This window comes from Daktulosphaira vitifoliae, unplaced genomic scaffold (assembly GCF_025091365.1).
Source record: "Daktulosphaira vitifoliae isolate Bord-2020 unplaced genomic scaffold, ASM2509136v1 Scaffold_1, whole genome shotgun sequence".
Classification (NCBI taxonomy): domain Eukaryota; kingdom Metazoa; phylum Arthropoda; class Insecta; order Hemiptera; family Phylloxeridae; genus Daktulosphaira; species Daktulosphaira vitifoliae.
The window spans coordinates 7,912,434-7,927,652 of NW_026099572.1; the positions used below are offsets into that span (position 1 = coordinate 7,912,434).

At 25.9% G+C, this 15,219-nt stretch overlaps 1 protein-coding gene across 2 annotated transcripts; it reads right to left on the reverse strand.

The window, feature by feature from the left end:
* Positions 1 to 1,541: 1,541 nt before the first annotated feature.
* On the reverse strand, positions 1,542 to 3,030 carry LOC126894987 (uncharacterized). Of its 2 annotated transcripts, none has more exons than XM_050666399.1 (2): positions 2,928 to 3,030; positions 1,542 to 2,600 (listed from the first exon to the last, which is right to left on the reverse strand). In XM_050666399.1, coding segments are annotated over exons 1-2 (897 nt in total). In that variant the 5' UTR covers positions 2,930 to 3,030; the 3' UTR covers positions 1,542 to 1,705. The 2 variants fall into 2 exon arrangements, with proteins under 2 accessions (XP_050522356.1, XP_050522357.1); XM_050666400.1 differs by lacking the exon at positions 2,928 to 3,030 and adding an exon at positions 2,735 to 2,750.
* Between the last annotated feature and the right edge of the window lie 12,189 nt (positions 3,031 to 15,219).

Genomic DNA, 15,219 nt, shown 5'->3' on the forward strand with positions numbered 1-15,219 from the left:
ATTTAATGAACAAATTAAATTAAAATAAAAGATTCACCAAAACAAAATTCACTTTAAAATCTCTAAGTGTCATTTAGTTTTTTTTTTTAAGAAAAATATTCTAAGTCCAAATTAATTAAAAAAACGACTAAGTGTTTTAAAAATTGAAAAATATTCTAAGTCCAAATAAATTAAAAAATCGACTAAGTCCCAGAGAGTAAGAATCTTGAGTAGAGTGTCGCAGATTATATGTATTTTAAAATCGCCGAAAGAACTGATTTTTAATAGGAAAAAATGGGTTTTTATAGTATACGAGGGTCGTGTAGAGATCCCTAGTGTGATCTTAGAAACTGTAGATCTTAATTAATGTTAAATGTGATTGGCTGGACTTAATTGAAAACCCACACATGGGTGTGACTTTGAATCTGTACGATAATCAGATTTAATTGCCTAATTTATTGATTATTTTAATTTTTAAATAAGGGAACCCTGTTTTGGTGATCTTGTGAATTCATAATATATGACATATATGTACAAAAGATAACATAATATAATATTTTAATATTATAAGTAATAATATAATATTACAAATGCACCCCTTTCTATTTTGTCATACGCCCTCGTATGACATACATCAAGAATACTAAAAATAATTGTTCAAATTGTCTTAATTGTAAGGTATATAATTTTAAATAGGTTTGGTGCTTTTTATAAATAGTTGTAAAAAAAAGTGCAGTAATAAGTTATATAAAATATAAAAATGAAAATGTAAAGTGATTATAAAGTAATAAAATTGTTTCTATAAATGAAAAATTGAATATAAGGTTATAATAATATAAGTAAAATAAAAGTTTAGTATTTAGTAAGAATAAAATTAAAATTTGATGATTAAATAGTAATCATAAAATTGGTAAATAAAAATTTAGTTAATTTATAAGTAATATTAATAGTTATATAATAATAATTTAATTCAAAATAAAATTGTTAAAAAGATAATGTATTAATATATAAATTAGATTTAAAAATTTGATAAGTTGAAAGTTGTATAACATAATTTTGAAATATTATAAAATTAAAAGTAGTAATATAAAATAAAATGAATATAATTCTTACATTAATATTTGTTACANTTGCCAAATGAATACATTTAGTAAATTTTGATTAATGATTATTGTAAATAATATTTGTCTTAAATCTAGATCTTATTAGTTAACATTACATGCATTATATAGTTATTTCATTAATTATAAGATAATAATCTATTACAATGATAATTATTAAAGAAATGATTGCATAATCATGCATTACATAAAAATATGATTGGATTATTAAATTGATAACAATAATAATTGTTATCACTGATATAATGTTTACAATCTAGGTTACATGTATTACTTTGAACAAATTGATATGATATAGATTTAGTAAACATTATTAAATTTTAATTCTTATAATAATATCACAGCCATTATGATTTTAATTCATTTATCTGATTTGACAATGATAAACTTATAATTAAATGAAATTGTGATTATGGTTTAAAATATTGTAATAAAAATATAGGTAAATATAATTTATAAATTCTAGACAATAATGTGGTAGAATACAAAATTTATAGTAAAATTTGATTTATCTAAAAAAATTAATTAGATTATGAAAGGTTTACATAAAGTTCTATAACTAATACTTGATTGTAGTTTTCTTCTTCTCTTTTTTTTTTATTGTACTACTTTCCCGGACTACTGTTCATTGATTGGATTGATATGAACTCGTCTCTTTTTTCTTTCTTGAGTTGTTGAGAATATGGTGTCCTTTTAGGTTTTAGAGTTTTTAGTGGGACAGGTTCCGTCAATAGTATTCTTTGTTTATTCAGATGTTTATAGTATTTTCTGAATCTAGTTTTTTGTCTCAGATTTTTTAAATATTTGTAATTTTTGTTCTTTAATGTTCTCTTCTTTATATGGTTTGTTTCTATGATTTTGATACCAGTTGGTGTGGGTGGCCTTAGAGGTGGTGGATTGGTAAATTGTGCTGGGTCGTGATATATATGTAAGAAGTTTTCTTCTAAAATTTGCTTGTGATTTTTCATATAGTCTTTTAAAAGTGAAAGATTAATTAATGGAGGATAACCTCTGGAAATTCTTTCAGCTATTTCCACTATCCCTGGACCACAGTCGTCATTGTTGTTCAATGTAGTTGTTTCACCTCTATATATTTGCCAATTAGAAGTACAACCATATTGTTTGAATTCACAGAAGATAATGAATTGTCGTATTTTCCATATCATTTCAGATATGGTACAGTTCATGTTGTCATAAAATGTTATGTCTTTGTTAGAAACATGAACTGCTACAAGAGTCCAATGGGTATTATTAACATAGAGTGGAGCGAGTAGAAGTGTTTTTTTAAACAAATCTATTGTTATTTGTTGATGAATTGCTTCAAACCCACTTTTCTTGAATTCAAGGATGAAAAGAGTATCGAAGGCATATACTTGTGATTGAGACCTCTCAACTATGAGCTTCATAAAGGTATTGATAGTGACATCATCATATACCATTGGTGGTGAGACAGATGACATAATTATTTTTTTTATTAAAAAAAATCGTATGAATCTTGGCCTAGGAAAGTGAGTACAAATTTTAATTATTGATGTTCAAAATTTCATGTTTCAGATTGTATGTTGATAATTATACAAAAAATTCAAATAAAAATAAAAAATTTATCTTATGAACTAATTACATATAAATCTTACATATTAATTTTATCTTATTTATTTAATTACTTTAATTAATTAAATGGAATGAAATAGAAGGTTTTAGATTTAAAGGTTTAGATTTATTATTAAAATTTATTAGTAAAATATAATGTAAGATAATGTTAATAAAAGGGTTAGTATAAATATTTAAATTTAATGTATAATTAGTTATTTATTTATTTAAACTTACATGTTGATTAATTATATCCGGTAGTGGTTAGTGGTTTGGTTAGCATGCAATAATACTAATGTTAGCATAAGGTAATATGAATTTTATTTTTTAAATTTAATGTNGCAATCGATCATCTGAACCCTATCAATAGCATCCTTGATATTTAAATTGTGTTGACGTTTACATACTATGGAATGCGATTCTGCTAATTTCAAATAATTGCCTTGTATTTCGTGAGTGCCTGGTATTAGTGCTTCTATTAATTTTATACACTCCCCATCATGACGAAAACGACATAATTTCAATGTAAAAAACTTTGAATTCATTATTCTACTCCCAATAATATGTAACCTATCAACACGTAATCCCAATTTCTCAACAATATTTAAACGGGATTGAAAACCATATACTATTATTGTGGGAATATTCCTGCCATCAGATAGCAGGGTACCAATATGCTGGTTGTTAAGACTGTTATCCTGACATATTATGTTTTTATTCGGATTTCTATTATTTGTATTAGAATGATTAGATATTTCTTTTTTATTTAATGCAGAAAGTTGTTCAATATGATTTTTGTTGATCCTAGAATTATTTGTAGTAATTAATATTGGGTTACCTTGTAAACTATGTATAGGGGAATTTATGAGTGTTTGTTTGAATGCTCCTTTGGTTATTGCTAACATTTTGTTGTTGTTAATCGATAGGGTTTCAAATTCGATAATAAAAACTTTGTTAACCATTATGAGTTTGCAGAGTAAACTATAGAACTTACAATATCCTTTTGTAAAGAAAAAATTATTTTAAAGTAAATTTCTTCAAATAAATTTTTTTTTGTTTTTGATGTCTGATTCTTCATGGAAAAAAAAAATGATTATAAGATATTATTATATGTATAAATAAATATAAATTCAAGTATATAGGGTATTATAAAGTAATATTGGATAATGTATAATGTTTAAATCTAGTATCATAATTATTTTAATAACGTAAATAAAAGTATATAAAAGTGATTTTTTTTTATTTTTTATATATTATCTTCTCATTTTTATATATATTTTTATTTTTTATAGTATTTAAAAATTTTATAAAAGTAAACTAAATTTATAGTATATGTAATAATATTTTTGTGATTTTTATATATATTTTTATTATAATATTTATTTNATATTAATATAATTTATAATAATATAAAATTTAATAGTTATAGTGATATATTAATAAAATTATAATTATAAATAATGCTATATAAATATTCATTAATTGTACATGTATTTATTATTGTGATTATTTCTTTTGATGAAAGTGTGAAAGAATAGTTTGTTTTAGCTCATTATATCCCACAAATTTCGCCAAATATGCCAAAAGGCAGTCCGTCATGACCACATCAAATGATGGGTCATGTGGTTCTCCGTATGATATATGCGTTTTTTGACAAATCAATTTGTGAGTTTCAGATAAATTTAGTAAATTCCCTATTTTATGAATATACGGAATTTGCACAACAGCCAATATTTCAGAGGAAATTCCCTTTGGAGTTATTGTTTCAAGAGATATAAAGAATGATTCTTTTAATGTATTTTTATTATATATTTCTCTTATATTATGGCTGTTAAGGTCTAGTTTTGATATTATATAATTTTCAATATGATTGTCAAATTTCTTTGCTAGAATATGAAGAGTATTTATTCCCTTAAATCCCATATTTATTAAAATTGTTTTATCTGTGTTGCCTGAGAAAAATATTATAGTAGGATTTTCATAATTTTTGAATATTTGTTTTCCTATGAAATGTTTATTAAGAGTATTTTGATTTGTGAAAAAAGAATTTTCTAAATGTTTAATTGCCATATCAATCTGTATTCTAGGTTTCTTTTTTAGATTAAATTTAATTTGATTTTTTAAATTCTCAAGTTCATTGTTCAGAATATAATTTGTTTCCCCATTTTTTAATCTAATAGCCCTTCCCTTTAATGTGTTTATATTAGAATCAATAAATGTTCTTTTTAATGCTCCTGTTGTTACTACTAAATTATTCTTCCCCTGAGTTATAAACTCAAAATCTATTATAAAAAAGGAGTTCATATTTTTCAATAAGGTAAAGTTTTGATATATGTATATAAAAAGAAAATGTTATATTTATATATATAAAGTTGATAAAAAAAAAATAAAAGAGAAATATAGGAAAAAAAATGAAAGTATAAATATTTATAAAATTAATGTACTTACAATATTAACTGCAATAATTTCAGAGGTAATTCTTGTGTTATTTTGAGTAGCCAAAGTGTTGGTCGTAAGGGTAGTTTTTACAAACTGATCTTTGAAAATTTTTGTTACAACCATAATGAATAATTCTTATGATTACCCTTGTTTATTTACCATTTAGTAGGTGGGATTTAATTTTAAATATTAGATTTAGCCAATGCTGATTAGCTTTGCTTTAATAATTATAAGGGTGGGATGATTTTGTTATACCTAGTAGTTATCTATTGGATATTGGGGGGTTGTGATGCCACTCAAAATCATAGGGGACGAGATATTTATGTTTGTTTATATTCTTATGTGAAAATAATTTGACTTTTATTATTTGTATATAGATTACATAAATATTATTCAATGCATGTAGTTGTTTAACTAATTGTGTGTATTAAGTATGTTAATAGTATTTATTCATTATAGTAATAGGGTGAGTTTTGTATAGATCATAAAAATTCTATTTAGTTTTATGTTTCAAAAAAAAATTGTTAACTGTTATTTGTGAATTATTTTTGAATTTAATTATAAACATTTACTCAGTATGCCAAGTAAATAATTGATTTCCACATCCACGACATCTAAAGAAATAATAATCTTTTTCTAGTGTTTGATACCAGTGAGTAGCATTAAGTGTAATTGTTATGTTTACTGATTGGTATATTATGTCTTTTTTCTCATTCTGAAGGTATTGAGTTATGCTACGTCTACAATCATCTTTTTCATGAACAACAACATGCCAATCATTAGTAATAGTATAGTCTAGGAATGAGAAAGAAAGGATATTGTTTCTCCCAAATATATTTCTATATTCCTTTCCAATTATGTTTATGTGAGATTCTGTGAACGTATTTCTTAATAATTTTAATTCATCAGAATTTCTGATTTTAAAAGAACGAATAGGAAATCCCGTTTCAAGTTCATCGGATTGTTTATTGATCATTTCGTTTATTATATCGAACTGTTTTAGATGAGGAAATTTATTAATATCACTGACTTTACTGAGGGCTCGATCTCTATATTTATTGAATAGTTTATTTATATGCATATTTGTATGGTAATTAATAATATTATATTTTTTTTTTTAAATTTTAGAACGGTTGGTTATAATCAGCTTTATATCATAAAATAGTGAATATTATGTATCATATAAAAAAAAAATAAATTTAATTATGGAATGTTTGTGCAAAATAATTTGTATATGATTTAATGGTTGCTCTCTCTTTTTTTTATATAAATAGATGTATAAATGTTTATTATATGCTGGTTGATTAAAGATAATCTGGTTTTGTGTATTGCAAAATATATTTTGTTCTGATTATTCGAAAAGGCGGGAATATTTCTATTACTTGTATGTTAGTGTAGAAAGATGATTATAGATAATGCATTATAGTGTTTCTCTTTGCAACATTGTTCTGTTAGTTTTATGATCGTATGGATTCTGTAAAATTTAAATAAGATAAGGTAACTAATGAATTGAAAATTAGTGAATACTAGTTTTTACTGTTGCTAATATTTTTTTATTCGATTTGAATTCTCATAATAATGTTAAATAAAGATAAAGTTGTTGATTAATTGTGATTATTTATAATGAAGGTTTTCTACTGTGATGAATATTTTGATGCAATTGTGGATAAACCTTATTCGCTTTATTGGGTTCGGAATAAATAACATCATAAGGTTTAGGTTTAGTTAGAAATTCGAATTCAATAGAATTAATATTTTCTTTAGTTTCTGTAAATGGCGGGGAAGATGGGTGTTTATAGTCCTTGGGTTTAGAGAAGTTTTCTGTATGTTTTTTGTGCATTATATATTGAGTGATACTAGAAAATATACCTGCTAGTAGTTTAACACTCCAACCAAAAGTGTTGTATAGTATAGTAAGATTTACTAATGTATTCAAACAAGTTAAAATTAGTTTAGTTATAAAAAATATTCCAAGTAACCCACTAACACAATTTCCAAACCATAAGAACCAACCATAAATTTTTTCTAATTTATTTTCAACTAATTTATTAATTGTTATTTCGTCTATTAAAGTTTTGAATCTAAGTCCTTGATCTAAAATATTATAACCTAAAGTCTCACGAGCAATATTTGATTGGGCTGAAATAATTTCTTGTGGAAATAATAATTGACGTTGAAATGAATTCATATTTTCTTTGGAATAAAGTCCAGCGTTCATTAAGAATTCAGGACTTTTATACTGCCATGTGAATGCTGTTTCAGGTGCTAATGTTTGTGGTGGATGTATTTCTCTAAAGTATGGATTTAAACTAAACCAAGTGTTTTCTATTAAGTATGCAGAAGGCATTAGTTCGCTGCAATCTATTTCTGTGCCATGATTAAGTATTATATGATTTTTAGGTGAAAGATATCTAGTGGAATTTTCGAATATTACTGGTAGTTCATCAAAACAATGATCTGTTTTAGCTAATTGTACTTCTACTGGTTTACATTTTAAAAGATAAACTATTTCTCCGCTTCTAAGAGCAGCATAACCTGGAGAGTCTGACATAGCATAGGCAAATTCTGTTAAGCTATAGGATGCTATGGCTAATTTTTGTTTTAAAATTTGTCGTTCTAAATTACATTGTTTTACAACTAGATCTTTGTACATAGCAGTTATTGATGAACTTAAGAAATGTTCTATATAAACAAATTTAGTGTTAAGATATGCTACAAGATCTGTATTGAATACTGAAATTTGACGTGATTGAAAATTTGGCATATACATTTGGTCTTCTAATATAACAAGCCTAACATGTTCTGTACTAATCATTTCAATTGAACAAATATAAGTTAGACCAGTTTTCCTAAGTGCAAAAGCTATTTTATCAGTTTGAACAATGTATGTGTGAGTTTCCTCCTCCTCATTAGGTCTTTTCGAAATTACTAAGTCAGCTGGACCCTCATATAAAACATCATAATCTTTTGTATTGCAATTATCATTAGTAGGTTCATCATGATCCCATATGATGTGCCCATATATTGTATCTATACCAAAATAATTAGATAACTTAAATCTAGTTCCCGAAGGAGAAATAAATAAATCCTCTTTGAATGATGCTATTGCTATTCCAGTAGAAATTAAAATTTTAAATTTGGCTTGTACAACTACATCTTTATAAGAGTTTTTATCAGTATTATAAGATGACCCTTCACAACTACCATCTGCACCTACATTTCCAGCTATTATTGTAGAGAAATATTTAGTTTGATTAATTTTTAGATTTGATATTAATATATTGTTACTTATTTGATAATATAATTTTTGGTGTATATCAGCACATTGAACTGGTGATAAATCAATTACTTCAGAAAAATAGCCATCTTTAACTATTTGTGCATCATTAAAATAACTACATCTGGATACAAAATAGTCTGCTAAAATATAGCATGCTTTAAATGGAATAGTATGAGATTCAGCGCGCTGTAATAATTTAATTGTTTGAATTTTAGTGATTTGTGATGGCGGTGGGACATGACAGTAATCTACTGATAGTGTATTAAAGGCTGTAATATTTAATTTTGGTCCTGAACAACTGTAGGCTATAAAACTTAGTGAATTTTTTATTGAAATAAATATTATAGTTATTATTGTAATAATATATGAATTATAATGTAAAATATTCATTTTTGCTTAGTTAATGAAAAAAAAAAAAATTTTATGTGTAAGTGAAAGATAATGATTACCTTTTAAAGATTAGTTGAGGATTCTGGGTTTGAAATGACAGCTTCTTTCGAGTAATAAGGTTTCATGCGTCTTATGTGAACTACGTCTTTTGTCACTTTATTGTGTAGTTTTAATTCTATTAAATAATTAACATTATTTATTTTGGATATTACTTTAAAAGGACCACGATATTTTTGTGCAAGCTTAGGGGATTTATCATGTTCTTGGAAAGGAAATGTAATCAAAACTAGTTGATCAGGTATATATTCAGTTAGTTTATGATCTTTATCATAATATTGTTTTTGTATTTCTTGTGCATGCTTTATATAACCTGGAATAGTGTCCCTAACTTGTTTTAATTCTTGTAAAGATTGTTGCAAATCATAAGATAAATTTTCAGGAATTATTTGTAGGTCAATAGTTAGATCTGCATTGAATCCATGTAATATATAAAATGGAGTGTGTTTTGTAGAAATTTGAGGACTATTATTATAGCTAAAGGTAACATAAGGGAGGTAATATGACCATCTGTGTTGTTGGTTATCTTTAATATAATGTCTAAGTGCTTGACATAGTACACCATTTATTCTTTCTGTAAAACCTTGTGATTGTGGAGCATATGAAGAAGAAAATATTTGTTTTATACCGAAGTGTTTACATATGTCGGCAAGAGCATGATTTCTGAAGTGAGATCCCCTATCGGATGTGAAATATCTCATAACACCATATGTTGTTATAAAATGTAATAGAAAATTTATTACTGTTCTGGCATCAGCTGATCTAGTAGCTTTAGTAAAGATATATTTAGAACTTTGACAAGTAAATACAAGAATATATTTGTACGAGTTACTTGATGGAAGAGGACCAAGAAAATCAGCAGTAATTCTACTTAGGGGTTTGCATGATAGCAAAGGAATTGGTTGTAATATTCCTGCTGGTTTGTCTGTAGATTTTTTATTAATTTGGCATTCATGGCAAGATTTAATGAAATTAGTGACATCTTTAATTAGTGTAGGCCAAAAATATTTGATCTGAATTTTTTTTATTGATTTTGTTATACCAATGTGACCTGAAAGTGGTGGACAATGATGATTTGAAATTACCTTTTGAATTAATGATTGAGGTATAACAATTAGATTCTTAATATTTTGTTTTGGAATGTATTGTTTTAAATATAAAATATTATCTATTATTGTATACCTTCTTGACATTTTCTTTATTTTGTAAGGGACTTCTAAGTCATTTAGAGCATTGATTATGTTTTGGCAAAATATATCCTCTCTTTGGCATTTTTTAATATCTATATCATTTTCTATATCATTAGTATTAAAAATATTTTCATAAATTATAGTATTGGAATTATCATTATATTTAATGTTGCTAACACTTGGAGCATGTTTGGTATATGGGACATCAATAGTACTTGTAAAATCTTTGGAATTATAGTTATCATTATATAGCTTATCATTGGTATTAAAATATTTATCAATAGTATTTGCTTTGTTTTCAAAATTCGTTAATTCATTGGATTGCTTAGTATTTATATTAGCTAATATATTATAATTATTGTCCCTAGTGTAATTGTATTCATAGTTTATCATAGTGTTATCATTTGTTATATTTTTATTCATTATGCCAAAATTTTGTTCTTTGAAATATATATTTTTGATTGAATTATCATTGTTATATTGGTAATTTCTAGAAGTTTCATTGTCATTTGATTTTATATTTTTAGTAATATTGTTGTATTTGTTAATATTAAAATTGGAGGTCACGTTAGTTAATTTGTTGTAGGATTCAACTTCATGATGATTGAAAACTACAGCATCAATAATATTCATTATTCCTTCTCGGGATAGACAATCAGCAACTACATTGTCTTTTCCTTTTTTGAATTTCACAATAAAGTCATAATCTAATATTTTTAGTGTTAGGCGAGCTATTCTTGCTGATGGGATTTTTAGATTTTTATAATATTGAAGACTCATATTGTCTGAATATACAATAAATTTTCTGGCCCAGAGATATTCTCTAAAATAAGTTATACCAAAGACAAGACCTAGAAGTTCAAGAGTTGTACTAGAATATGTTTTTTCAGCATTTAAAAGTTTCCTAGAAGCATAGCCTATTGGTTTTAATATATTATTTTCATCGGGTTGTTCAAGAACGGCACCTAAGCCCATAATGCTGGCGTCAATGGTAAGATATGTTTCTTTATCATCAGAAAAATGAGCTATTACAGGTTCGGATGTTAAGATATTTTTTAGTTTTTCAAATGCTATTTCATGTTCAGTATTCCATTCAATCTTTTTGGGTGTATCATGTTTGGTTAAATTGAATAATGGAAATGCAATTTTTGAGAAATCTTTTACTAATCTCCTATAATAGCTACACATCCCAAGAAAACTTCGAACTTGTTTGGGAGTTTGAGGTCTATTAAATTCTGTGATGGCCTTAATATTACGAGTGAGAGGAGTAATGCCCTCTTTAGATATTTTATGTCCAAGAAGTTCAATACTTTCAGCAAAAAATTTACATTTGGAAGTTTTTAAAGATAATCCATAGTAATCTAATACCTCGAAGACTTTTTCTAAATTGATAATAGCTGTTTCAAAATCTTTACCGAATGTTGCTAAGTCATCTATGAAAATAACTACAGATTTATACAATAAGTCAGAAAAGGCTTTGTTTAGTTCTCTTTGAAATATAGCACTACTATTGCGAAAACCTTGTGGTAATCTGGTGAAAGTTAATAGTCCATGAATTGTGGTAAAGGCTAATTTATATTGATCTTGTTGTTGTACAGGTACTTGGAAAAAACCGCTATTTAAATCAAAACATGTGAAAAGAGTTGAACCTTCTAAACTACGAAATAGATCATTAATGCGAGGTAAAGGATACATATCAGGTTCTACCATTTCATTTAAGTCTTTATAAGATACAACTAATCTATGAGAGTTTTTTTCTTTTTTCTTAACTAAAAATGCTGGCGATGCAAAATTTGATTTTGTATGCACTACTATATTAGCTTCCATTAATTTATCAAGTTGGTTTTTTAGTTCTTCTCTTTGAGAAGGTGATACTCTATGAGGTGAAGAAAATTTTGGTTGTTTAACATTATCTTTTAGTTTTATTTGACATGGTGGTATTTTAGCTTCTTTTATTTTAGACATATCAGTTGTAAATAAATGAATATATTTTTCTATTAAATTTACTAATGTGTTGTGCTGATAAACAGAAAGATGATCGGATATTTGTATTGGAGTTTTTTCTAAATCACATATTTGGTTTTTATCAAAATTAGAATTAATGTTAAGCATAGTTTCTTTTTTTGTTGTTTTAAGTGCATTTTTACATGTTTCTTCAATAGTTTTTATTGGAATAAAATTTTCTGTATGAATAATTTTTATTGGAATTTTAGAAGATTTTCTTTTGTTTGTAATTAGTTTTCCTGGACACCAATGGGTACCATCATTTAAATTATATAGAACTATAGGTGGTCTTAAACCATTGCCAAATACATATCCTACTTTGTTTTTATCACAGAAAATATATGTGTCGAAACCATAATGATTTATAATTGAAGCAATTTGATCATCATGAAACCAATAATTTGGAAGTTTTGGTATATTGAGTAATTTACAAATAGATTTTAAGTTAATGGTATTTGTTTGTCGATTAGCGTTAATTGCATTTATGATTGAATAAATTCCACAGAGTCCGTCAGATAAAACATTTTCACCTAATGTGTGTTGGGCAAATACATTAAGGAATTCTGGATTAATATCTTTATCGATTTTTTGACTTCTGAAACTTTTGAAACTTTTTAATTTGGTTTGAATATTAGATAATACTTTATCGGATTTAGATATGATATTTTGCTCCTCTTTTGGGTAACATATTAAAATTTCAATAGCCTCATTACTGAATATATCAGTAATCATGTTTTTAATTATATCCCATTGTAGTTGTTTATTTGTTAAGTCTAAGGCAGAGAAAGCTATATGTTGAAAATTTTCTTGTATGGCAATATTTTTTAGATTATATAAACAATTGAATAAGTCTAAATAAGATGTATGCGAATTGTATGATTCTTTAACAATTAAATAATGAATAATAATTTTATTAGAAACTACAGTGCTTACTTCTCCTAACTGGAGCTCTGTATCTTTTATAATTTGTGTCATGATTCCATAAGTATCTATTACTGATTTGGAAATTTCAGAAGTGTGATTTAAATCAATTGAAGTACATTGGACTATTGAATACTTAATAGGAACTTTTACTAAATCTATTTGTTTTTCTATTATATTACTTGGTTGTTTTATATTAGGTGTTTTTTGTTCATTAACTTCAACATTTTTTATTACTTGGGGAAATTTACTATTCATTAAATCTGTTTTGACTTTATCATTTAGAATAATAGTTTTCTTTGAATAATCTATTTTTGCATTATTATTACATAGGAATTCATTACCTAAAATTATTGTGCTAGTTAAATTTTCTATGACACAGGCTGTGAATTTAAATATTGTTTGTTCTATTTCTATTTCAACTATTGTTGTTCCTAGTAAATTAAGAGGTGAATTATCAGGACCGGATAATTTGTATTTGTGTGTTTTATTAATTTTAGAAATATCAATAAGGTCTGGACGTATAGCATTTATGTTTGCTCCAGAATCTACAGTTATTTCTATGAATTCATTATGTAATTTGGCCAAAATATGTAATGCATTTGCTTTTCTGTTTTGATTAACTATGATGAGTATTGTATCGGAATTGTCGAAATTTGAATGTATTGGAGAGCAAGGTGAATGCATATCCCCAATTATTGCATTTGACCTATAGGGGGGTTTTTTGTATCATTGTTATTGTTAACCTTTCTCCAGCAGGTATCTGCCAGGTGATATCTCCCGTTGCAATTGGTGCATATTAATTTTCTTCTACAATCGTTTGTATTATGAGTATAAACATTGCAATATGTGCATGTAGGAGGATCGATATTTTTAGAAGTTATTTGATTATAATTCCTGACATTTTGCGTGTTATTTCTATTAATAAAATTATTGTTATCCCTGTAGTTGTTATTTCTGAATTCCCTAGGATTAGGTGGTGTAATGTTATTACATTGGGAATTTTGATTATTTCGAAATTTTTGATTATTTTGATAATTATTATTTCTATAATTATTATATTGCCTGTTATTTGTATTGCTATTATTTCTATAATCGAACTCTCTATTTATTGGATATCTATTATTTCTATCAATATTATTGTCTGTGTTATTGTATTCTCTATTAATATGATAATTGTTGCTACGAAAATTACTAAAATTTTGTCTAGTATTATTATTATAATTAGAATTATTAGATTTGAGTTCATTATATGGTGATTGGTTTTCTGAAATATTAAGTTTCGATAGTATATTTTCTATCTTAGAAATTTGTGAAGAGAGCATGTCAAATTTATTCTGATTAATATTATGATTGTTTATATTAAATAAGTTTTCTCTAGCTATGTTATGTTGGATTTCATCGTTAGATTGAGTCCTAGTACCTTCTAACATGAATTCTATTGATTCAAATTTCCTTATGTTTTTCTTTAACTCTTGTAAATTATTATTATCGAGTATGCCTACATATCTAGCTATTTTTGGTTGTAAGCCTTTCATAATAGTATGAACTAGTTCTGTTTGGGACATATTTGGATCTATTTTTTTACAAAGGGATTCTTGTTCATTAATATAACTGGCTATAGATTCATCAGGGAGTTGTTTGCGTTTTTCAACCATAGTGCGTAACATATGTGTTTGCGATGTTTGCTCAAATTCTAATTTAAGGGCTTCTTGTATTTCGTTCCAGCTCGATTTTGGGTTATCAAATTCAAAATTTTCAAAAAATAATAAAGCTGTTTCAGTAAGATAAATACCTAAGAAAGTTTTCTTTTGATCATCAGTCCAGCCATTTATCATAGCCGCTCTGTTATATTTGTTTAAGAAAGTATTTATGCTTTCATGTAAAGCACCAGAAAATTTTTCAGGTTTACAAAAAGGAATTCGTTCATTCATTTTGTTGAATGTATTATCGGCAGTGGAATTTTGATTACAGTTAGATGTTAAATATCTATTACAATTTTTAGAATAATCTGAATCAGTGCCTTCCCCCACTAAATGACGTAATAGTCTTGCTTTTAATTCGGATATAGAACCTGTGCTAATTAAATTTCTATTTTCTAATTCTTCCTTAAGGGTGTTAAACGATATTCTTTTAATGAAATCTTCTGGGTTTTCAACAGAATCAAGATCATATAATTGTCCTTTAAATATAGTACTAACGGATTCGACAATATCATCAATTTCCATTAATTTTATAAGGGAAGTGA